The sequence below is a fragment of the Geotrypetes seraphini genome, chromosome 3 (genome assembly GCF_902459505.1).
Source record: "Geotrypetes seraphini chromosome 3, aGeoSer1.1, whole genome shotgun sequence".
Lineage (NCBI taxonomy): Eukaryota > Metazoa > Chordata > Amphibia > Gymnophiona > Dermophiidae > Geotrypetes > Geotrypetes seraphini.
Window position 1 is genome coordinate 46,889,085 of NC_047086.1, and position 25,884 is coordinate 46,914,968.

The window sequence follows — 25,884 nt, forward strand, 5'->3', positions numbered from 1 at the left end:
ACAACACACTGCCCAGTGCCAGCTGAATATCGGCCCCAGTTGGTAAAAATGTACCAGTTCTGACTGAAGCTTCAAAATAAAGAATTTACAACATTATGATATATGATAAATTTATCATTTTATACCTATATAATTTTATTCAGGTTATTTGTTCTAATTTCAAATAAATATATTTTGTGATCCTAATTTTGTACATAATGAAATATCCTATGTTTCTGTAATTAATCAAATTCTGTTCTTAGATTTACTATACATTTATGAGTTAGGGTTAGACAGTAGAAAAATAAAGACATTGGCATCAAAGGCTTGGTATACCAACTCCACAGCCCTGATTGGTACACTAAAATGTAGGCACACCTACTTACAGCAGGTCAATGGCTGGTATAAGTTGGCATGTCGATGTATGTAATGCAATGCGTGTAAGTAAAGGTATTCTATAAGTTGTACATGTCACTCAGTGATGTGCACATGTATAGGCCCCCTCAGAATTAAGTACTCAGTAACTTTGGCGTATACTTTATAGTAAGGGTCATCCATCTCGGTCCTCAAGGGCTGCAACCCAGTTGGGTTTTCAAGATCTCCTCAATTAATATGTACAAGATTTATTTACATGCACTGTTTCCACTGTATGCAAAAAGATCTCATGGATATTCATTAGGGAAATCCTATAACCCAACTGAGTTGTGGCCCTCCCCTGCTTTATAGGATACACTTATGAGCATAAACATCAATTTTGGTGCTTTTGACAGGCTTAATTGCTACTACTCTATTGACACCAAGTTATATAGAATGAGGGGGGAGTGTTATTTGGATTGTTTCCTGCCATTCATATGCAATAAGGCTCTGCAATTAAAGGACACATTAGGGCAAAGGTGTCTCCTGATGGGACCTAGCAGAGGGGAGCTCTGGGTTGAGTAAGTCGTAGAGACCTCCAAAAGTACCTTCTAATTTCAGATATAGGTCAAGTCCTGAAATGATGGGGCACATCAGTTATACTTTAAATGGCTGGCTTCTTTAATGGGGCACAATGGTAACAGAACTGACCTCCAAGTGGACAAGCTGAAGGGCTACTTTACAGACATATGAGATTTGGAGCCATAATCAAATCTGCGACAGACAAGTTCATACATATGCGGGAGTACTGAGAAAAAGGTTCATTTTATATACTTATCAAAATTTCAGTCTATATACATTAAAAAAAATCTGCTTTCCAATGTCAGTTTAGAGGAGCAAGCTCAGGAAAGATAATGCGCAAGATACAGAACAGACCAGAGTGTAGTTTTGCCAAGAATGGATCAGACTTTCTCAAGGTTACATTAGGTTGGCTCATGAAGCAGCCAAACTCTGCTTCAATATGTAATTTATACGCTTAACTTCACAATTTGTGAAGCATGAACTATATGTCGGTATGACATAGCATCACTGTCCCACCCCCAAACACACACACACTTTTCTACTTTTATGCAACCTCAACCCACTTCTGCATACCTTTGTCTTACCCCACATAGCAAGCCGGGCTGACAATGGAACCTGTGTTGTTCTGAAAGCAAGAAGAGAGTCTCCTCTGGACTAAGCATCAGCGCCACTCTTTGGCCAGAGAGGACCCACCAGTAATGCCTATAGTCTTAAGCCTCTTTATAGGTTTCAAGTGATGGACTCGGGCCACGCTGTCCCAATCTCCCAACCTGCTACATGAAGCACTGTGGCCTAAGCCATCTTTAATATTTTGAAATTCAAATGAATTTATCAGAATATAAATAGATTTGTAACATATAACATTAGTGCAGTTCTTCAGAAAATGGCATAAGATACATCTTTTTCATTCATAGTATTCAAAGCCAAAGACTGTCCACCTGATATTCAGCACTATTTAGTCTGCTAGGAACAACTCCTACTACTACTACTTTTTATCAGCTAAATAGCACTAAGTTGGCTAATCGTTAATATTCAGCAGGAAGTAGCTGCTATATATCCCACTGAGTAGCCAGTCAGGACCAATATTCATTGGCTGACCAGCTAAGATTAGTGGCCAGATAGACTCACCTAAACAGCAGGTTTATCTTTGACCACTGACTTAGCCAGCAAAGCCGATATTTAGTGACTCACCGGCTATGTCATATGCAGCAAAAAAATAGACCAGAAATTCAATGTTGGTCACGCACATGACTCTGACATTGAATTTCCAGGGTCATTGCTGACCACAAGAGGTAGCCAGACTGCCTCCTATGGCCTGAAAATCAGCCCTTGTGTGCCTAAAAGTAACACCTATTGTATTATCTCACCTGTTTTTCATGCATGCTAGTCTAGTTCATTATGGCCAGCAGATGGCATATCTCTATGGTCTACTGATTACAACAGAATTGGGACAAAGGGCAGTCCAGGGGATCTGGTGGGGAGTGGTCTTGCTTTGGTTCTGGGAGTGGGGTCTTGCAACATTCAAGAGTACGGTAAGTGAGTAGAAAAGGGAGACTTGAAAGGGTGGTTCTAGATATGCCAGGGGGATCGTGAGGGAAGGAGGGAGGAAGACAGCACTTCATTCCATGACCCAAAAGTTAACTTGACATGAGTCAATATTCAGTCCAGTATCCAGTTGACTCTGCATCAATGGGGAAACCGAGCCTGTTAAGCAAACTAGCTAGTTTTGGCATGGGTGTTTATAGGGGATATTCAGTGGCGCTATCCATTTAAGTGCTGCTGACTATTTTCAAATAGTCCCAGACAAGCAATTTAAACAGCCAGAAGCCTCTCCTGGTAATTTAAAATGTTTTGAATATCTACTCCATAATTTTTCCTCTACATACCTAAGAGAGCAGCTTTCTAAAATGGCTGTTACTCTGCAAATGACCCCAGTAGCAGCATCACAATTCAACAGACAGTTCCCACCCCCAACAGTACCCTCCCTTCCAGGACAGGGCTCTCAGCAGCATCTGAAATTCCCCCCAATGAGGGAGGTCCACCACATATGGGCAAGAGCCAGACACATGGCAATCTCCCCAACCAGGGTTAGGCACATCAAAGTTCAAGCCCTCAAGCAGCCCCTCCCATACTGCCCTTAACCTAACAAGGGTCCCTGTTATCTAGTGGGAGAGGAACAATGTCTACTCCTTCCCATTTTGTTTTCCTGCCCCTTCAAAATGGTCACCAAAATTGAGAAAGAATGCTATGTGTTGGGCTCCTGTCCACATATGAGGGGGATATTCCTAACCAGTGAGGGTGCATGGGAGGGAGGTGGGAAGTTCAGATGCTGAAAGGAAGCAGTATACTTTTGGGAAGGGGGGAGTCAGCTGCTATGGAGGTTAGCAGTTACTCAGAGGAAGGGAGAGTCATGCTGCCATCAGGTGGGAGACATTGCATATGGGTCCTTGGTTAATCAGGAGGTTGGGGAGCTAGCATTTTGGGGAAACTGGACATCGGTGTTTACACTTTCCCTTAGAGCAGACACTTAAATGTGTCTTAGGGGAAGTGTAAATAAATAAATACACCTCAACATCCTCTTCACGTCTCCTTACTGTTTAGTTGAATTGCCCCTGTTTTGAAATTCAAAATACAAAACGTTAAATGGTATTCATACTTCTGGGTCACTCCAGAAGACATTTAAAAGCTGCCACTTACAAGTGGAGAAGCTTTTAAAATAATCACTATGTTCACATTTTAGAGCTCCATGTTCTGAATGACTATTTATTAAGGTCATTTTTAATTTTTGACTATCAATGAATCAATTACATTGGTTTTGACGTTATCCTGCACTTAGACAGGATCAGTGCTGTGCAGAATCTATTTTCAAAATGAAGCTTTCCATGATCAAATCTTCATGGCAGCCCTTTTGATTTTTTCCCCAACTACATATACAGAATTTTAGCTAACCAGCGCTGAACTTTCTAATGAAGATCTGTTGCAAAAGTTACTTCCTTCAGACAAAGGATTAGTCTTACCATAATCTGTGACTGATTTGGGAGCACGCTGGTCTGTTTCTGCATTACGCTTCTTGTTCTTGGATTTCCAAGCATGATAAACTTTTAGCCGTCTGTGAAACTCCTCTCTGCAGGCTGCTAGCAGCTCAATATCTTAAAAACAGAGCAAAATATATGTGAAGCACATTTAATGCATACACATACAATGCAACACCACAACACCACAAAAACAGTAACACATATCCTCTAATACTGTGCAAAATATAAAGACAGTAGATGTAAATTTGAAAAAACTGATACATAACAATCACCACTTTACAAATTAACAAATAAAAATAAAACAAATAATGAGAAATAAGAAAATACCATTTTATTGGACTAATCCCTGTAAGCTCGGCCCCCATCCCCGCAAACCACCTGATTCCATCCACACAAGCCTTGAATTGTTTTATATTGAACTTATTATATTAAAGTATAAAAAGAAACAATATTCTGTACAATTGTCAATTTATAAATCAGCGTCTTCTCCCCACTCTCTCTTCCCCATTTCCCTTCAGCACCCTCAGCCCACTCTCTCTCCACTTTCCTTCAGCGCACACACATAAAAACAAGCAAGTAATTTTATATCATTTTCATTCATAGAAATTAAAGTCTAAATAATGCCAGTCACATAACAAAACATGATTTTACAAAAATAATTCCCTGCACAGTCAAGCCTGCAAGGATTACTAGATGTCTTTCAGCAGCTCCCCTCCCTCCCTCCCCCTTACCTTTGTGGCCAAGTCAAAATGATCTACCAACAATAAAATTTAAAAAACACAAAGCACACTGTACGCAGAGAGAATGTTAATTATCATTTATATTCCGCGGGTTTTCAAAGAGGTCAAGGCAGATGACTTTATGCAATGTCACCTCAGTAACAACTATACAAAAATAAACAAATATACCCCCTCCCTTTTTACTAAACCGCGATAGTGGTTTTTAGCGCAGGGAGCTACGCTGAATGTCCCACGCTGCTTTTGACGCCCATAGGCTCCCTGCACTAAAAAACGCTATTGCGGTTTAGTAAAAGGGGGCCATAGTGCAAAATATAGATAGCATATATAAATTCTCAAAACGGACACATTTTGATCACTAAATTGAAAATAAAATCATTTTTCCTACCTTTGTTTGGTAATTTCATCAGTCTCTGGTTGCACTTTATTCTTCTGACTGTGCATCCAATATTTTTCCCTTCTTTCAGCCTCCTGTATGCTTTCTCTCCTCCAGACCTCATTCCCTCCCCCAACTTTTTCTTTGTTTCATCCTGCCCCCTTCTTTTTTTTCCTCTCTCCATGCCCCCTTTCTTTCTGTTTGTCTGTCTTTCTCTCTCTCTCCGTGCTCCATTTCTTTCTTTTCACCCTGCCCCCTTCTTTCTTTCTCTCTCCATGCCCCCTTTCTTTCTCTATGTCTGTCTTTCTCTCTCTCTCTCTCCGTGCCCCATTTCTTTCTTTTCACCCTGCCCCCTTCTTTCTTTCTCTCTCCATGCCCCCTTTCTATCTCTATGTCTGTCTTTCTCTCTCTCTCTCTCCGTGCCCCATTTCTTTCTTTCTTTCACCCTGCCCCCTTTCTTTCTCTATGTCTTTCTCTCTCTCCGTGCCCCATTTTTTCTTTCTTTCTTTGTTTCACTCTGCCACCTTTCTTTCTTTCTCCCTGCCCTCCCCCATGCCACCGCCATTAGGAAACATGCTGCTGCCACTGCCGCCGGGGAAAGGCTGCCACTGCCACTATCGGGAACAGGCCGGCGCTGAGTTCTCCCTCCCTGCTTTTCTTCCCCTTGGGGCCAACCAACTCTCGCCGCCCGACATCAATTCTAATGTCGGAGAGGATGTTCCGGGCCTGCCAGGCAGCGATTGGCTGGCCCAGAACGTCCTCTCCGATGTCAGAATTGACGTTGGGTGGCGAGAGTTGGTCAGCCCCATGGGGAAGAAAAGCAGGGAGGGAGAACTCGACGCTGGCTTGTTCCCGATGGCGGTAGTGGCAGCCTATTTCCCGGTGAGTGGCCAGTTGTGCACCCCCTTGGGGCTTGCACCCGGGATGGACCGCTCCCCCGCCCCCCCCTTTGGTACACCACTGCAACTACATACAATTAGTAGAGGATATGCTCTTTCATTTCAAAAGGCTTGGCTATAACATGAATGTTAAAAGTCCATTTTCTGCACAGTCACTTAGATCGTTTTCCAGAGAACCTTGGTGACTTAAACGAAGAGCAAGGTGAAAGATTTCACCAAGACACAAAAATAATGGAAGCCAGATAACAAGGAAGATAGGATGCACACATGATGGGCAGACTATTGTTGGAATCTTATGCAGGATTATTCTGGCAGATCCTACTCTTGGAAGTCTTACAAAAGAAGCTTCTTGTGTGTCGAATGACTGGAAATTTTGTATCATAAATTTGTGCTTTTGGTATGGAATAAGTAGGTATCCATGTTGTACACTTTCTTTTAATTTTTAATATGTTTCCTTCATGCTTAAAAGATATTAATTTAAACACTGATACATTAAAATATCCTGATTTTTTAATGGGTGAGCAGAGTGAAGAGTGGTATATGGCACATGTTCTGTATTTCAAAAACTAGAGCTGAAAGGAGAAAACTGGTGCTATTTTTGGAGCATCAGCAGGTCAAATATACCCAGAAACAGGTCTAACATTTGAGGCACCAAAATGAGTGTTGGCCAGTGTTATCATTATAGTTCATTAAAACAGTCAGACAATTTAATTCTTAGTGAATTCCCTCTTAATGAGCAAGAAACAGTGTTTCTGGATGAGCTCCTATTACAAAGCTTTTCTTTGTCCTTCAGAGATTCTAGCAATTGATTTGGATTTTTAAAAAAATTGCATCCTCTGATGGAAGATTAAGCATTTACAGAGACATTTTAAATCATAAAGTGCTTCAATAGACAAGCCTTGCTCACAGGAACTTTCCTGTTTCAGCTGAGTGATTTTATTTACATCCAGGAATGCCCTAATTTTTCAGCCACTAAGTAGATAATTTCATGGAGAAAAGCGGTTTACTGATCAAGTCTCAGTTTGTTTCTTTTACACAAGTCACCTTTTGAGCTGGAAAAGTTGGCATCTTTGAACAGAGAAACTAAGATACAACCAAAACACCAAGAAACATGTTCTTCAGATATACGATTCTGACCATTCCCCACAAGCTGAGCTAAAGGGAGATGGCAAGTGAATCGGATTCTCTTAGAACACTCATGACTAATAAATATGATCATTTTGATTTACAAACATGAGTCTTGGGAGTGCAGTTGAATAATAATCTTGCAATGGATCATCGGATCATCAAATTAAATTACTCACTAAAAAAGATTGAGGGTAATAAGAACATAAGAACTACCATCTCCGGATCAAACCTTCGGTCCATCAAGTCCAGCGATCCACACACGCGGAGGCCCAGCCAGGTGTACACCTGGCGTAATTTTAGTCACCCATATCCCTCTATGCCTCTCGTAAGGAGATGTGCATCTAATTTGCTTTTAAATCCTAGAACGGTGCATTCCGCAATAACTTCCTCTGGGAGAGCATTCCAGGTGTCCACCACTCGCTGCGTGAAGCAGAACTTCCTGATATTTGTCCTGGACTTGTTCCCCTTTAACTTCAGTCCATGTCCTCTTGTCCGTGTCACATTGGACATTGTAAATAATTTTTTTTCCTGCTCTATTTTGTCGATTCCTTTCAGTATTTTGAAAGTCTCGATTATATCCCCTCGCAGTCTCCTTTTCTCAAGGGAGAACAATCCCAGTCTCTTAAGTCATTCCTCGTATTCTAAGTTCTCCATACCTTTTATTAGCTTCGTTGCTCGTCTCTGCACCCTCTCCAGCAGTTTTATATCCTTCTTTAGGTTGGGAGACCAATGTTGGACACATTATTCCAAGTGTGGTCTGACCATTGCCCTATAATCTGTAAATATTTTGAGGAATCAGCATTTACTCTTGTTGTGCAGGCTGTTATACTACTGTAATATAGGGCTCCTTTTACGAAAGTGCGCTACCGGTTTTAGCACACGCAGAAGTTTAGCATGCGCTAGCCGAAAATCTGCCACCTGCTTAAAAGGAGGCGGCTATTCTGCGTATTAAGGCCCTAACGTACCTTCATTAAAGGAGCCCATAGTGTATATAGGTTGTCCTAAGTATCTCTTAAAATTCTAGAACATTCAACATATCACAGTAAGGTTGATATTTTCTTTATCTAAATTTGACAGGATTACCCTTATGTGAAGTTATTGCATTGGCTTCCTGTTACTGCCTGTATTCAATTTAAAACCTGTACAATGGTTTTTTAAAATTCTATAATGGATTTCTCCTTTGTATTTACTGGATTTAACCTCTTTACAATCAGGGCAAACAGGTCACCACCCTCAAAATTTGTTTAATATTAAGTTCCCAAGTCCTAAACAGATAAAACAGTTTAGTCATTGGTTTAGGTCTTTTTTTTTTTTTTTTTTTAAATCAAGCCTACAATTTGAAATAATGTTTTTTGGTTTGTTTGTTTTTTTAAATAAAAGCTGAAGATAATTACATGACATTTAGGAGATTATTAAAAACACATTTATTTACAAACTTTTTAGGCGATTGGTTGAAGAGAAATTATTCATATTATGATTGTTTAACTGGGTTTGATCCTAGTCATTGCTTTTCTTTGTGATCCAATTTGAACTCTTCAGGGTAGTAGCAAAATATAAATCATAATGTAATGTAATGCTGGAGAAAGCTTAAAAATGCCTACGTAATTTTTGTTGAAGCATTTTCCAGGCTCTCAGTCTTCCCAATCATGCTATGCAGTATTAAAGCAGCTGCAGACCACAGACTTGTACTTGGATCCGGATTATTGCTGTTGCAAGGATAATTTGAGGGAGGCCACGCAGAAATAGAGTTGTCACCATCCTGGAGACATTGCACTCACTGCCTACTGCTTTCAGTCCTGCAGTAAATTTAAAATGCTTATGGTGATATCCAGTCTTTGTGAGAAGGGAAACTAGGTTATTTGGTGGAAAAATGAAACAAGCTGACACTATTAAACTTACTAGGCTAGACCCGTAGATCAGGACAGGAGCTTCTTCTTAAGGTGTCGATCAAGAAAGAACTACGGAACATCAGGATGTGAAAATAGGACTAGCAGCAGATTTGTGGAACAGTATGACAAGGAAGATTAGAAAGAATATCCTTGGTATCAGCTAGAGAATGACACGGTGACAAAATTCATCACCGTTCCCGTCCCCGCGGGAAACCATCTTCGTGTCATTCTTTAAAGAGAGAGGGAAGAATCAGAGTATGAATGGCCACAACCACTGACCCTCAAGCTTTGCTTTGAAGAATGCTGGTGTAGAAGGACTGAGGTTGAAACAGACACTAAAGAATGACAGTCTCTGGTATCCAGAGCAGATATTGTGATGTCATAATGCCTCATTCCACCAGTGCCTAAGAGCCAATCACATCAGTGATGTCACAATGGCTTCATTATCCTTGGCTCACATAAGAATCAGAGTATGAATGGCCACAACCACTGACCCGCAAGCTTTGCTTTGAAGAATGCTGGTGTAGAAGGACTGAGGTTGAAATAGACACTAGAAAATGACATGGGATTATTTCCCGCGGTGATCCGCGGGGACAGTGATGAATTTTGTCACCGTGTCATTCTGAGAGAGCCTACTTTTGGGTTGGGGATAGGGAGGGAGAGGTGGGATCCTCTGACGTTATATCTGTCAGCTGATACTAAGAGAATATATTATCAGTGTGTGTGTGTGTTGATTGGAGGGTAAGGGAGAGTAAATGATTTTAAGTGAACAGGATTGATCAGGAGTGTGTGAGGGGGAGGGGTAAGACATGAAGGGAGAATTATGTTAGGGCAGTGGGTGATTTGTGGTGGGAAAGATAAGGTGTGGCTGATATTGTAGTAATTTGTGCCCACCCTCCCTTTTGTTAGAGCTTTCTTTTGGGTAGGGGGGAGGGGGTAAGGTTTTGTTTTGGGGGAGGGGGTTGGGGGTTGTATTAGTGAGGGCTGGCAGTCAAAGCTGGTATAAACATAAAAAAGGATGGATAATTCCAGTTGCAGCCTTTAGCTGCGAACAGGGCACAAAAAAGAGAGAGGGTAATGGAGTGCTTCCAGCCACTGCGCATCACTGCCATAAGTATAGCCAAGGGCTTAATATCACTAGAATATTATAACATAAGAGTTGCCATACTGGGACAGACAGTATTCTGTTTCCAACAGTAGCCGATCCAGGCCACAAGTATCTGGCAGGATCCCAAGGAGTAAAATAACTTTTATGCTGCTTATCCTAGAAATAAGCAGTGAATTTTCCTAAATCCGCACATTTAAGTGGAGGAACTCTCAAAGTGGTTATACTTGTTCTTTATAAAAGCTAAGTCGATACCAAATAGCTGATTAAAAGATAATAGTATTGGGGGGGAGAAAGCTGCCCTAGAAGGAGTGGGAAGTGGTTATAGAAATTATTTTTTATATAATCTGTTGTACCGATGGTGTTCCATCCGTGCAGCCAATGTTGTACCCATATTGGTGTATATATATTGCCTTTGTTGGCTCTTGGAGTTTAATTCCTATATAGAGAATGCGAGAAGTGGTGCAAGTGCTGATGTATATGTAAATGGATTACGTGGTTCCACAGACTAGGTAAGCAACATTTCTATAGGAATAGTCTAGGGGCAGACTCTAGTAGCACAGATATTGCAGCAAGGTTACAGGGGTAAGCAGATATTTTACTAATTTTAACTGGATTCAGCAATTTTAATGTATTTTACTTTACATTAAAACAATTTTATTGATGACCATGCAACATCATCCATAATTTACAAATAAACCCACCAGCCCCCTTCCCCTATATGCCTCGCTTTAAATGACAATTGACAATACAGTGGTACCTTGGATTATAAGCATAATCCGTTCCAGGAGCATGCTCGTAATCCAAAATGCTCGTATATCAAAGCAAGTTTCCCCATAGGAAGTAAGGGAAACTTGCTTTGATATGTTGCCCCCCCCCCCCCCCCCGAGGCCAGCAGTGCTGCTCCCCCCCCCCCACGAGAACTGGCATTGCTCCCCCCGAAGGCCCCCCCGCGAACCGGCACCCCCCCCCCGCCACCATCGGGCACCCCCCCCCCCGCCGCGACCTGAGGTCCCTCCAACCCACCCGAACCCTCTTCTTACTTTTCTGTAGCCTCCGCAGCGGTACCGGCATCAGCATGTCCTGTATATGCCGGTGCCTGAAGATCTGCTTCCTGTGCTAGGCCTGAGAGTTCACGTTCGACGTGAACTCTCAGGCCCAGCACAGGAAGTAGATCTTCAGGCACCGGCACCACGCACAGGACATGCTGGTGCCAGTGCCGCTGTGGAGGCTACAGAAAAGTAAGAAGAGGATTTGGGTGGGTTGGGGGGACCTCAGGTCGCGACGGGGGGCTGCCCGCTGGTGGCGGGGGGGCCCGATGGTGGCAGGGGGGGTGCCGGATCGCGGGGGGAGGGTGCCGGTTCGCAGGGAGGGCGCTCGCAAATCGAAGCGCGCTCGGTTTCCGAGGCGCCGATTTTGCGAATGTTTTGCTCGTCTTGCAAAACACTCGCAAACCGGTGCACTCGTAAACCAAGGTACCACTGTATAACCATGAAGCAATCTTATTGCTACTGCTCGGTCAGCATTGCCAATGAGCAAAAGCCAACCTTCTCCCCTTCCACTCTATGTACGCAGCCTGTGCAATCAGAAACCTTACCCCCAACAATCATCATTGCTAACTTTGTCACTGTTCACATTCCTGATCCCCCGCCCCCTCCCTTTATGACCCACATTCCAAATATAATGTGAAAAACAAATGGGCCAAAATTAATGCATCTCAACTTATGGGAGCTCATTAAATAACAGACTGCAACTCTTTGGGTAAGCCGAGAAAGGTAACATTACCGTGTTTTCAGGAATTGGCATTTCTATTTACGGGAGGTTTTGGCATCCCTCGCCTCCCAGAATGTAAGCTGGTGTAACTGTGTTAGTGCCAATACCCAGGCAGTCCAGTAGTTGTCTAATATTGAAGTGTACTGTACAGTACCAAGCACAATTTCCGACAAAACAGTCTTGTAGCACTGTTCAGGGGTCGAAAAGCGCCCGGTATATCCAGCACCATCTGAGTTGCAGTTCCCAAAAAGGGTTTGTTCAAAAATTCCACTATATAATGTCTCATTGCAGTACGAGAACCTCCAGATCAACGGACATTTTTATTTATTTTTCATTTAATTATTTATATTCCATATATTCTACAATTCTATGCGGATTACAAATTATTCAGGTACTGAAGCATTTTTCCCTATCTGTCTCGGTGGGCTCACACGCTATCTAAATATACAAAATGCATGCCCAAATGAGTTATTCAGATTACCACACTTGAGATAGCACTACCCCTCACTGTCAAATGTGCACAAAATAAGTCTCTAAAGTAGCACACTCTCAACAATGTACTTTGTGACTATAATGTTGAACTATGAGCATTCCTTCCCATATCCCCAGGTTTATGTGCAGATCAAGTTTCCATCTCTTCCAATAGTCCTGATAATCTTTAAGAGGTAACAGATTACTCAGAATCTCGGAAAGAGCGAGACCAGAAGGCCTTGAGCAAGCGCAAATGCTCAAGGCCCAGTCCAGCCCAGCACAAGCAAGAGGAAGGATCGCCGATGCATCGCCCAGCCCAGCACAGAAGAGGGAGGATCTTCGGGCACCGGCACCAGCATGTCCTGTGCGTTGGTGCTGGTGCCCAACCGGGGTAAGGGATATCGTTTTGGTGCTCGGGGGAGCATGTAAGATCGCGGGGGGGGGGGGGGGAAGAGTAGACGACTCGAGCGGGGGGGATGCCAGATCGCTTTCCGAGGCACCGATTTTGCAAATGTTTTGCTCGTCTTGCAAAACACTTGTAAACCGGTGCACTCGTAAACCGAGGTTTGACTGTACTTTTAACAAAAACTTCAAGCCTGTAGCGGGGATTCCATGGCCTGCCAAACTACTAGAATTCTGTGTAAGTACGCAACTAGCTAAATTCATAAACCAAACAGATGGATTCTACAAATCGCAACATGGATTCAGACCAAGGCACAGCACCGAATCTCTGTTACTTGAACTAACATCTAAAATAAGACATCAACTCAGCAAAGGCAAACAATCTATTGCTACAATTTGACATCTCTGCAGTATTTGATGCAGTGGACTGCTCTCTCTCCTACTTCTCAAATTAAATGAACTTGGAATACAGGGCACTGTACCACAATGGCTTTCATAATTTTTAACCAATAGAACATATAAAGTCTGGAAAGATGACAAGAGATTTCAACAATGGAAGGCCAACTGCGGTGTCCACAAGGCTCACAACTATCACCCACACTATTTAACATCTAAAGCACTGAGAAACAACCTGCCCTCGACTGGGGATCACATTTTCTGTTATGCAGATGATATCTTCATTCTCTGTATAGCCAAAGAATCCTTCAATAGCACCCTAATTTACCTGAAAAATAGTATTGACGAACTAAGTGCATGGATGATGAAAAACTTCCTCAAACTAAACAAATCTAAAACAAGAATATTATGGTTCCAATACTACAACTTACTACCTAGCACAGAACTAGAACTATCTGAATCGCGATACAAGATGGCGACAGCATAGGTTGGCTGTACGTTTGCTCCCGACAACCTTCTGAATTTAAACATAATTTCCTACCTCAAGGATGCCTAAACGGAGAGGGAGAAGCGTCACTGGGGCCTCGCGGCGCTCCGGGACTCCCGTGGTCGGCGGTATAGAGGAGCTTATCCGGCGTGTGCAGGGCATGTCGACAGAGTCAGGGCTACCCCCGCTGGAGATGCTGCAGGGAAACGGCATGCAGCAGTTCTCCTTGGGGCTTGAGACAACCTTTAGCCCTGACATGCGAGCACCACCCCCGCATCCTCGAACAACCAGTTCCCCGAGGGAGAGGGAGCTTCCGAGAGCCGGAGTGCTTCCCCCTCCAGAGGCAGTAGAGATCAGTTTGGGGGATGGAGATTTGGGCTGCCAGCTGTCTTTGGGGAGCCTGAACATGGAGTTGGAAGCTTCAACAGCTGTGGGAGCTGGTCTGGTCCAGCCTGAACAGCAATCGGAAGACTTGCCAGTGGGTGAGCATAAAACTATACATTTACAATTTCCTCAATTTAATAAACCCCAGGAAGTAACGTTGGACGCTTTGTGGGACTTGGTAGCTACCATTCCTAAAACTATAGCTTCTCAACTTTACCAAGTAGAAGAACAGCTTAAAGAGCACGATAAGGACATTTCTGGACTACAGAAAACTACTAGTGATATTAAATCACAAATAGAAAATCAACAACAAAATATTAAATTCTCTAAAGTAGTACAGGAGGCACTAATTAAGGATAATAGAAATTTAAGAAGAAAGCTTGAATCACTTGAAAACTTCTCAAGAAGTAATAATCTTAGACTAATTAATTTTCCTAAGATTACTACAACTCCTAGAGAAATGGTCAATCGTTATCTAACGGAAATACTGGAAATTCCTGAATCTTCTATTCCACCTTTCACTCAGGTTTATTATCTTCCTGTTAAAGACACTAAAGATCAAAATAATCCACAAGAAGTGATTCAAGAACCATTGGATATATCAGCCTTATTAGAATCTTCAGATAGGGAAGTAGCACTCCGGCTACTTTTTCAGTTGCTCTTACATTGGACAAAACAAGGCTATTGAAATTATACTTTAAAAATAAACATAAAGAATTTTTGGGACTAAAAGTTCAAATGTTTCCTGATTTGGCCAGGGACACACAGAGGTGTAGAAAATAATTTCTGTTGTTAAGACCAGCAATTACTGCCCTGGGTGCTATCTTTTTTCTTCGGTATGCTTGCAAATGTATCATTTACTAAAAGTTACATAAATTTGTTTTCTTTGAACCCTCACAATTGACAACATTCCTATCTCTGTCAAGGCTGGAGAACGCTCATGATGGATAGATGACTGCCTTAGCACAGTTTAACCTATAACTGCTTTTTTTCTTCTTTAATTGATTGCTTACATTCCGTTTAATTCAATCTTGGATCCCATATGAGGACTGGAGCGAGACTTAAGATAGAATTTATCTCTTGATATTATGTTTGATGTTGTTTCTTTATTTCTTGAATCTTGCTTTCTGTACAAGTTAAACGATTGTTTATATTTGAAAATTTATAAATAAATAAAAAAAAAAGAACTGTCTACAGGTGAGCGTCTAAAGGCAGAAAATTCCTCCAAAGTACTGGGCGTTACCCTAGACTTGAACTTAACCTTCAACACACATATCACCTCCTTAGTGAGAAAATTCTTAAGATGAGACAACTGAGAACAATTAGACCAATCCTGACAAAGACTAGTTTCAGGACAGTAGCACAATCTGTCCTAATACCATACCTGGACTATTGCAACTCACTATATTGCGACATTACAGAAAAAGAATGGAAGAGACTATAACTACTACAAAACACAGCTGCGGACCCAGCAGTAATTAACTCTCCCCTTCCACCCTTCCCAAAGAAGGGCCCTCAGGCCCCAACCACATCCGTATCTCCACTGATCCCCTCTTTTACCCTCCAACACCTTTCTCCAGATCTCTTGTGTAGGTCCTAAAAGCTTCCCCTCCTTCTCCCCTCCTCCCCATGCCCACCCCTTCCCCTTCCCTCTCCCCTCTGTTCCTTGCCTCAGTCATGCAATCCACTGAGGACCCCTAGGAAGAAGTTCCCACTACTCCAACAGGGTGTCAAGTTCCCACCACTCCTCAACATTAACCCCTATATCTTTTATGTATTTCCCACTCACTCTTTACATATAGTCCCTCCCATATTCATTCACTTTCATATCTCACACACCCTCTCACACAAGTTCAATAGCAACTGGTGTGCTCTCGGTGCAATGTAACTCTCTGTCCCGCACAGCTATTCATGGAGGCACCACTCTCTTGAATACTCGGCCCTGGTGTCTTTCTTGGTGGGCACCCTATACTTTCTGCCAAGATGCAACTGGGGTTTCATCCTCTCTCAAAAGTGTCCTGGCTTCCTCTGGTATATCTGCCACTTCCAGGGAGACCAAAGTGGCCCATACCTTCCTGGGAGGTTTAATTATCATGTAGAGCCTCCCACTGTTATAGCCAGGGCAAAAGGGTGCAGCCAACAATACCTATGTCCTTCCTGGTGTAAATAATAGGTCACTCCTTTCATTTCCCTTTTTTTCCTCAGAGTGGTCACTGATAAGTCTTGATAGACATCTAGCCTGGTACTGCTCCATTTGTAATCCCCCAGCTTTCTAGCTGTGAAAAAGATTTCTGCCTTAATCCTATAATTAGTAAGATACAAAACAATGTACTGGGGTCTTTTACTGGAGGGTCATCCCAACATTCTGTGAACACACTCAATTCCTATCTCAAGAAGCACATCCTCTTCTCCTTGTGCTTGCCTCAAAAGATCTGTACAGATATCCTGGGAGGCTTGCATCACATTCTTGAAGGCCTCTTCCTCTAGCAGCCCTCTGATCTGTAGACTGCACCGCCTTGAACAATTCTCCAAATAGGCCACTTTGTCCCACCGCTCCTGATTAGAACTGCAAAGTGAGGTTAACTTGTGCTGGGGATCTACCAACTTCTCAGCCACATGATCAAGTCAGGACTCCACATCCTCCTGTTGTCACACTAACTCAGCAACCTCCCATCTAATGCCCATCACTGCTTGTTTAAAAAATGGCCCGGAGAGACTGCAACTCCATTCAAACCACTGCCATCAGTTCCGTCATGCTCTTTGATTGAGGCACACCCAATTCACTGCTCTGCTCTCCTTTGCTGCTCACCTCCTGTCTAGACTTAGGGCTTACAAACGGGGAAAATGTTTCTGATGTTACAATGGGTGATCATCTGGCATCCAGTGGTACAGTTTAATATTAAGATAGGTATAAAGAGGGCTCATTCAAAAGCAAAGGTTCTAGACTTTAAAAAAAACTAACTTTGTTCGGATGGGGGTTTACATCAAAGAATAGTCTGGGTGGAAGGATTGGAAATGCGGTGGGCAAAACTGAAAGGAGTGATTATAAGGGCGACAAACTTTTTGTAAGGCAAGTAAGTAAAAGTAAGAGGAAAAGAAGGCCGCATTGGCTCTCAAAAAATACGGTAGCTGAGAAGATAAGGAATAAGAAGTTAGCTTTCATAAACTACCAAAGATCGCAGAAAGAGGAAGACAGGCAAAAATATCTGGAAAAGTTAAGAGAAGTTGGTCATGTAGTCAGGAAAGCAAAGATGTAAATGGAAGAAAAAATAGCTGACACGGTAAAACGGGGAGACAAGACATTTTTTAGATATATTAGTGATAGGAAGAAGTGAAAAAGTGGCATTGTGAGACTCAAAGGTGAAGGGGAGGAATATGTAGAAGCTGATAAAGAAAAGGCCTAATTGTTTAACAAATATTTCTTCTGTGTTCACGGCTGAAGCACCGGGAGCGGGACCGCAGAAGACAAATGTGAAGATGGTGTACATCCGAGGGTGCTGTAGGAACTTAGGGAAGTTCTGGTAGCTCTGCTGACTGACCTTTTCAATGAGTCTCTAGAGCCGGGAGTAGTACCGGAGGATTGGAGAAGGGCGTTTGTGGTCACTCTCCATAAAAGTGGAAGTAAGGAAGAAGTAGAAAATTACAGGCCGGTAAGTCTGACTTCTGTGGTAAGCAAATTAATGGAAATGCTTTTAAAACAGAGAATGGCCAAGTTTCTGGAATCCTGTGGATTACAGGACTGGAGGCAACATGGATTCACTTAGAGGTAGGTCTTGTCAGACAAATCTGATCAATTTCTTTGACTGGGTGACCAGAGAATTGGATACAGGGAGAGCCCTAGATGTGGTATATTTAGATTTTAGCAAAGTCCTTGACAGTGTTCCATACAAGCATCTAAAAAATAAAACGAGTGCCTTCGGTATGGGCCCCAAAGAACCAGACTTGTCCAAGAACTGTTTGAGTGGAAGGTGACAGAGGATAATGATCAATGGAGATTGCTCTTAAGAAAGGGATGTTAACAGTGGTGTGCCTCAAGGTTCTATTCTTGGGCCTGTTCTTTTTAACATTTTTATAAATGATATTGTTGAAGGGTTGTTGGGTAAGATTTGCCTTTTTGCAGACGATACCAAAATCTGCAATAGTGTAGACATGCTGGGTGGTGTGAATAACATGAAGAAAGACCTGGAAAAGCTTGAAGAATGGTCTGAAATTTAGCAGCTAAAATTTAATGCTAAGAAATGCAAGGTCATGCATTTGGGCTGCAAAAACCCGAGGGAACAGTACAGTTTAGGGGGTGAAGAACTTATGTGCATGACAGAATAGCGGGACTTGGGTGTGATTGTATGTAATGATCTTAAGATGGCCAAACAAGTTCAAAAGGTGATGGCGAAAGCTGGAAGGATGCTAGGGTGCACAGGGAGAGGTATGGCCAGTAGGAAAAAGGAGGTATTGATGCCTCTGTATAAGACTCTGGTAAGACCTCATTTAGAATATTGTGTACAATTCTGGAAGCAGCACTTTAAAAAAGATATAAAAAGGATGTAGTCGGTCCAGAGGAAGGCTACTAAAATAGTGTGTGGTCTTCAACCTAAGGCATATGGGGACAGACTTGAAGATCTCAATCTATATACTTTGGAGGAAAGGCTGGAAAGGGGAGATATGATAGTTATTTAAATACCTATGTAATATAAATGTGCATGAGTCGAGTCTCTTTCATTTGAAAGCAAACTCTGCAATGAGAGAGCATAGGATGAAGTTAAGAGGCGATAGGCTCCGGAGTAATCTGAGGAAATACTTTTTTATGGAAAGGATGGTAGATGCATTGAACAGTCTCCCGGATGAGGTGGTGGAAACAGAGACTGTGTCTGAATTCAAGAGGGCCTGTGATAGGCAATTGGGATCTCTCGGAGAGAGAAAGAGATAATGCTTAAAGTGGATAGGCAGACTAGATGGGCCATTTGGCCTTTATCTGTCGTCATGTTTCTATGTTTCATGTTGAAATATCAGTGCACTAAACTATTTTGCTTTTGTTATTTAAACACACCATGCATAGTACTATAGGGGAGTTCAGATCTCCACCTGAATTAATGAGTTCAAGGTGGTATAGTTCTTCATCATTTCTTGTAAGTTAAGTTAATTATAAATTACAATAAGTTAATTTTCCACCATTTCTTGATAGAGTTTTCACTACTTCATTTTAAAATAAATAAGTTCATAACTTAGCTTTGTAATAAATGATTCACCGTCCCGACACGTTTTGCTTGACTTTATCAAGGTCGGGGGAACTTAGAGCTAAAGCCTGCGGCTGCTCTGAATGGGAGAATGGAAGGACAGAGAGAGATGTTGGTTGGGGAAGGGAATAAGGTCCAGAGGACAGGAAGCATGCAGAAGGCAAAAAGAAAGAAATATTGGCTGCACAGTCAGAAGGAAGTGCAACTAGAGACTAGAGATGGATAGATGGGTATTGTCCTTCTAACAATTTGCTGAACAGAGTTTTATGAAAGAATATGCCTGGTCCTTTTAGAAAGTTGAAATGCTGAGGAAGGTATTGCCAGGGACAGGGTTCCAAAAGGTGTGGCAGAAAATTCAGAGGTTGGTTGGTTTCTCAGAAGCTGAAACCCTGCCATAATCGCACTTCTCTAGTGTTTACTAGAGCTGTCCAATTCATGAAAAATTTTGACTCAATTCAATTTTGCCAATTGAATCGATTTTTCAGTTTCATACACTTTCTGTGATATAGCTTTAAAATTAGCTGCCGGGTTTATTTTGCAGCCTCTTCATCCTCCCCTTTCCCTCTCCAACCCCAATGTAAAACCAAACAAGCCAGATTAGCACAGATCGATCCTACAGTCAATACCAACAGAAAAGCATGTCTTTTTTCACACACACACACACACACAACAGATACACTCTCACCCAGTATAGAATAAGTAACCACAAACTAAAAATAGAATATGTAGATAACAATGAACCTGCACCCTAAGAAACCAGATTCTACATACAATACAGCACCACAGAAACAGTGATTCATGTCCTTTAGTACTGTGTAAAACAGGGCTGCCCAGGTTTTCAGGATATCCACAATGAATATGCATGAGAGAGATTTGCATACCAAGAAGGCAGTGCAGGCAAATCTCTCTCATGCATATTCATTGTGGATATCCTGAAAACCTGGCCTGCCAGTAGATCTCAAGGACCGGACTTGGGCAGCCCTGGTGTAAAATATACAGGCAACAGATGTAAATTTGAAAAGACTGACAAATACCAACCACCACATAGAAATAAAACAAAAATGGAAAATAAGATACCGTGTTATTGGACTAATACATTTTTCTATTAGCTTTCAGAGACCAAAATCTCCTTCCTCAGATCAGTACCATATACTGCTGTTATGGTATCCTTTCCTGACCTGAGGAAGGGGGTTTTGGTCTCTTTAAAGCTAGTCAAAAATGTATTAAAATTAGTCCAACAAAAAGATCACCTTCTTTCCATCTTCAAAGTATTAACGCTTATTAACACAAATAGCACAGATACTTAACGTAACAGGTGTTATCCGGAGACAGCAGGCAGATAGTCTCACTTGTGTGAGAATATGCTGCCTGCTTGTCCTAGGATAAATATTACTTTATTTTCAAGCAAAACCCCCCAAAACTTTTGTTATCTCTGGGTTTCTGCTTTCCTTATTTTCTCTTTCCTCTCTCATTCCTTCCAATGGCTTTACCCTCTTTCTCCCCAATCCATCTAGCCTGAAACCCCATCTCTCCTTGATCAAGCATTTCCCTTCTGTGTCCGTCAGTGTCACCATTCCACCTCTTTTCCAGCATCACCCTTCTATGTGCCTATTTCACCTATGTCCCTTTTCCAGAATCTTCATTGTGTTCCTGTCATTATACTCCCCCCATATTCACCATCTACCTTTGGAATGTCCTTATCTCCCCCTCTCCTTTTTCAGCATTGCCCCATCAACCCTCCATTTCAGTATTATCCCAGTGTGCCTATCTAGCCTTTTTCAGCATTGCCTCTCTCTGAAAACAAATCTACCCCCCTTTCAGAATTGCTCCCCCTGTGTTCCTTTCTACCCACTTTCAGCATTTCACCTTATTCTTATTGACCCTTCTCTGTGACACTGTTTGTCTCCATTTCCAGCTTATCCCCCCCCCTTCTTCCTTTGTTTCCGCATCCTGTAGCCAGCATCTTTCCACCCTTCCTCCTCCCCCCAGCATGACATGTTACCCTCTTCTCTTTCTCTCTCCCGTCCCCATAGTATGACATCTATCCCTCCTCGCTCCCCCCCCCACCCTGCCTCTCTCCATGAAGTCCTGCATCTGGCATTCTCCCTTCCACCTGCTTCCCCCTCTCTTTCCTTGTTCCCACACCTTATAGCCAGCATTTTTTCATCTGCCCTCCTCCAATCCAGTATGACATCTTTCCCTTCTCTCTCTCCCCCCTCCCCCATGAGTTCTGCATCTGGCCCTTACCCTTGCACCCACAACCCCTTCCCTGCAGCCTTATTCAGTGACTTAGCAGGGGCAGCGATTAAAACAGGCTTTCAGTGGCGGAGCCTTCCCTCTGTGAGTCTCGCCTACTTTGTTTCAACTTCTTGTTTTTATGCAGGCGGGATTTGCAGAGGGAAGGCCCCGACACCGGTCATTGCCGCTACTGAGTCACTGAAGAGGGCCAAGGGGAAGGAGGTGCGGGTGCAAGGTAGAGGACCAGATGTGAAAGCTGCCGAAGAGGAAGGAGTTCCCAGAGAATGATGCCAACCCTGGGAGAACTCAACACCCCACTCTGGCAGAGGAAAAGCTTGAATCGGTGAGTACAATTTTTTTCCAAAACAAATTGATTAGAATTGATTCAGCCACAACTGAATCGCTAAATCGATTTGAATCAGGCAGCAATAGTGTCTATCCCTCTCCCAAGGGAACTGCAATGGATAGGAGATGTATGTGGGCAGATGGTGGTATGGAGTGTGTTTGTGTATATGTGTCTTTCTCACATGTCCTTCTATAAACTTTTCCTCCTTTTCTGCTTTACTCACCTTTCTAATGCCAATCTCTTAACCTTTCTTCTCACCTTTCTCCATTTCTAGTATAAATAGCAAACAAACCTCTTGCACTAATAATCTCTGAACTGAATTAGCTCCACTTGCAAAACAAAATTGAAATTTCATTTCAAATTAAATTTTTTTTTACATACCACATGAAGTATTGATTGCATCACGCAGCTCTGCATATTTCCACTTGCTTAGGTCATGTTTCTTAGAACCAGCAACAGACTTGGTGGCTTGAACCTGAGCACTTCTGCAAATGTAAAAAAAAATAAATAAATAAAAAAAATTAAGCACAACCTTAGTAAAAGGACCCCTTAATATGGGGTAAATATGCAGACTTAAGCACAAGTTATTTTTCTTTTCAAAATTTGGGACCACCCTCTGCATAACTTTTAATAGGAAGGGATCCATGGCAGCTAAGATTTAATGCAAACAAAAATGCATTTGGGCTGCAAATGCCCAAGAGAGCAGCATAATATAAGGGGTGAAGAACCTTTGTGCAAGAATGAGGAGTGGGATTTGGGTGTGATTGTATGAGATGATTTTAAGGTGGGCTGAAGGCTAAGAGGTCCTATGTTGGGCAGCAGCAACATAGCAGAGCCACACACTGAACGGGAGAAAACAATGGCAAACCACTCCTGTACTCTGCCGTGAAAAACATCACAGGATGGATTCTTGTGTTGCCATGATTCGGTGGCCGACTCAGTGGCATAATCCAAACAAGTAGAAAAGGTAACAGCGAAAGCTAGAAGGATGCTTTGATGTATACAAAGTGGAATAGCCAGAAGGAAGAAAGTGGTGATGATGCTCCGGCGGTGATCCCAGGGGCGGAAATCGCAGTGCTGGGCTCAAGCCAGGTGGGAGGAGCACCCAAGGAAATGAACGCCGAGCAGTCAACATTTGGAGCCGCGGCAGGTATCCCGCTGCCTTCAACTCCTCCGGTGGTGCCCTAGAAATCATTTGGCAGGCCTTGGAAAGGCTCGATGATTTGCTGATTAAGTCTACACAAGAGGTACTTAATCTCTCAGGGAACGTAGATTATTTGTCTAAAAATATCGAGAAAATTAAACAGGACTCTACTGAACAAATATTTCAGGTTAAATCTGAGATAAAAGATTTAAAAGAAACAACATCAATTTTGATTAAAGATAAGAACTTTGTACACCAAAAGATGGAACAATCACCAGCCTTAAATCCAGTCGACTACTTTAAAAAATATCTACCGTATTTTCGCGGATATAACGCGCGCGTTATACGCATTTTTACCTACCGCGCATACCCCTCGCGCGTTATATGCCTGAGCGCGGTATACAAAAGTTTTTAAACATAGTTCCCACCCCGCCCGACGCCCGATTCACCCCCCCAGCAGGACCGCTCGCACCCCCACCCCGAACGACCGCTCGCACGCGCTCCCACCCGCACCCGCATCCACGATCGGAGCAAGAGGGAGCCCAAGCCCTCTTGCCCGGCCGACTCCCCGACGTCCGATACATCCCCCCCCCGGCAGGACCACTCGCACCCCCACCCCGAAGGACCGCCGACTTCCCGACAATATCGGGCCAGAAGGGAGCCCAAACCCTCCTGGCCACGGCGACCCCCTAACCCCACCCCGCACTACATTACGGGCAGGAGGGATCCCAGGCCCTCCTGCCCTCGACGCAAACCCCCCCCCCCCCCCCCAACGACCGCCCCCCCCAAGAACCTCCGACCGCCCCCCCCCAGCCGACCCGCGACCCCCCTGGCCGACCCCCACGACCCCCCCACCCCCCTTCCCCGTACCTTTGGTAGTTGGCCGGACAGACGGGAGCCAAACCCGCCTGTCCGGCAGGCAGCCAACGAAGGAATGAGGCCGGATTGGCCCATCCGTCCTAAAGGTCCGCCTACTGGTGGGGCCTAAGGCGCGTGGGCCAATCAGAATAGGCCCTGGAGCCTTAGGTCCCACCTGGGGGCGTGGCCTGAGGCACATGGGCCCAACCCGACCATGTGTCTCAGGCCGCGCCCCCAGGTGGGACCTAAGGCTCCAGGGCCTATTCTGATTGGCCCACGCGCCTTAGGCCCCACCAGTAGGCGGACCTTTAGGACGGATGGGCCAATCCGGCCTCATTCCTTCGTTGGCTGCCTGCCGGACAGGCGGGTTTGGCTCCCGTCTGTCCGGCCAACTACCAAAGGTACGGGGAAGGGGGGTGGGGGGGTCGTGGGGGTCGGCCAGGGGGGTCGCGGGTCGGCTGGGGGGGCGGTCGGAGGTTCTTGGGGGGGGGGCGGTCGTTGGGGGGGGAGGGGGGTTTGCGTCGAGGGCAGGAGGGCCTGGGATCCCTCCTGCCCGTAATGTAGTGCGGGGTGGGGTTAGGGGGGCGCCGTGGCCAGGAGGGTTTGGGCGCCCTTCTGGCCCAACTACACAAAGGTACGGGGAAGGCGGGTGGGGGTGTCGTGGGGGTCGGCCAGGGGGGTCGCGGGTCGGCTGGGGGACGGGCGGAGGTTCTTGGGGGGGGGGCGGTCGTTGGGGGGAGGGGGTTTGCGTCGAGGGCAGGAGGGCCTGGGATCCCTCCTGCCCGTAATGTAGTGCGGGGTGGGGTTAGGGGGTCGCCGTGGCCAGGAGGGTTTGGGCTCCCTCCTGGCCCGATATTGTTGGGGAGTCGGCGGTCCTTCGGGGTGAGGGTGCGAGTGGTCCTGCCGGGGGGGGGGTGTTGTATCGGACGTCGGGGGGGGGCATCAGGCTTTCAGGATGGGGACAGACCTTCAAGGGGGGACAGGACTTCAAGGGAGGACAGTGCACGGAAAGTCAGGGGGGGTGAACGGAGAGTCGGGACAGCGCACGGAAAGTCAGGGCAGTGCACGGAAGTCAGGGGGGTGAACGGAGAGTCGGGACAGCGCACGGAAAGTCAGGGCGGGCGAAAGGAGCGTCGGGCATCATGCGCGGTATACCCGTGAGCACGGTATACAAAAGTTTTTGTACATGTCATCGTGATTTCTGCGTGCTATACCCGTGTGCGCGTTTTACACGGGTGCGCGTTATATCCGCGAAAATACGGTAATTAGATTCTCAAATTTCCTCAACAAGCTATTCCTCCATTTAATAAGATGTATTATATTTCTACTTTGTTTCCAAAGCTGCTGATGAAGAAAATTTAGTGCAAGGAAAAAAAAATTGAAAAAGATTTATCTGCTATATTGGATGAATCCCTTTCCGAGATAAAGGAAAGGGCGACATTGCTTGTCTCTTTTCTATTCGAGCAGGACTTGAATTCTGTGATGAAACTATTTCCGCAACTCTCATTTAATTTTTTCTGGGGAAAGGATCTGGATTTACCCATACATTTCAAAAATTACACAAGATTGTAGAAAAGAATTTTTGTCTATGCGAGATGAAGTTAAAAAGTTGGGGGCTTCCTACTTATTAGCATACCCCTGTAAATGTTTGATTCGATATTTGGGGATTAAGTATACTTTTTTTGTACCATAACAATTAAGAGCCTTTCTAGACCTTAAAAAGATTTCTAGTGATTTACAGATTTAACTGGAAAATTTAATTATTGGAGTTATTGATCCTAATAAATAATAGTTTTCTTAATAATAGTTTTCTTTTTGTAAATCCTCTCCATGGGTTTAATGGACGCCTCTTGTTAAATGGTGGTCTAAGAAAGAAAATATTTTGATGTCTTCTGTTAATAATTTTTCCTATTTCTAATACGTTTACCTTTCTGTATTTCTGTAACAAGTGTTGTGTTATTGCAAATTTAATAAAAATAAAGTTTAACCCCCCCCAAAAAAAAAATCTCAGGGAAATGGCTAGTACAGTCTTGGAAGTTTACTAAATATTTAAGGAGCAAGCTTTCCAGA

At 43.7% G+C, this 25,884-nt stretch overlaps 1 protein-coding gene across 10 annotated transcripts in view; it reads right to left on the reverse strand.

The window, feature by feature from the left end:
* The window catches only part of MYO6 (myosin VI), a 426,976-nt gene that overhangs the window by 12,329 nt on the left and 388,763 nt on the right, over nucleotides 1-25,884 (reverse strand). For all 10 annotated transcript variants that reach the window (XM_033936483.1, XM_033936482.1, XM_033936481.1 and 7 more), the window contains 2 exons: nucleotides 22,194-22,297; nucleotides 3,933-4,064 (listed from right to left, as the gene is read on the reverse strand). In XM_033936483.1, coding sequence (XP_033792374.1) covers nucleotides 3,933-4,064; nucleotides 22,194-22,297 — 236 coding nt within the window. The remainder of the gene's footprint in view (nucleotides 1-3,932; nucleotides 4,065-22,193; nucleotides 22,298-25,884) is intronic.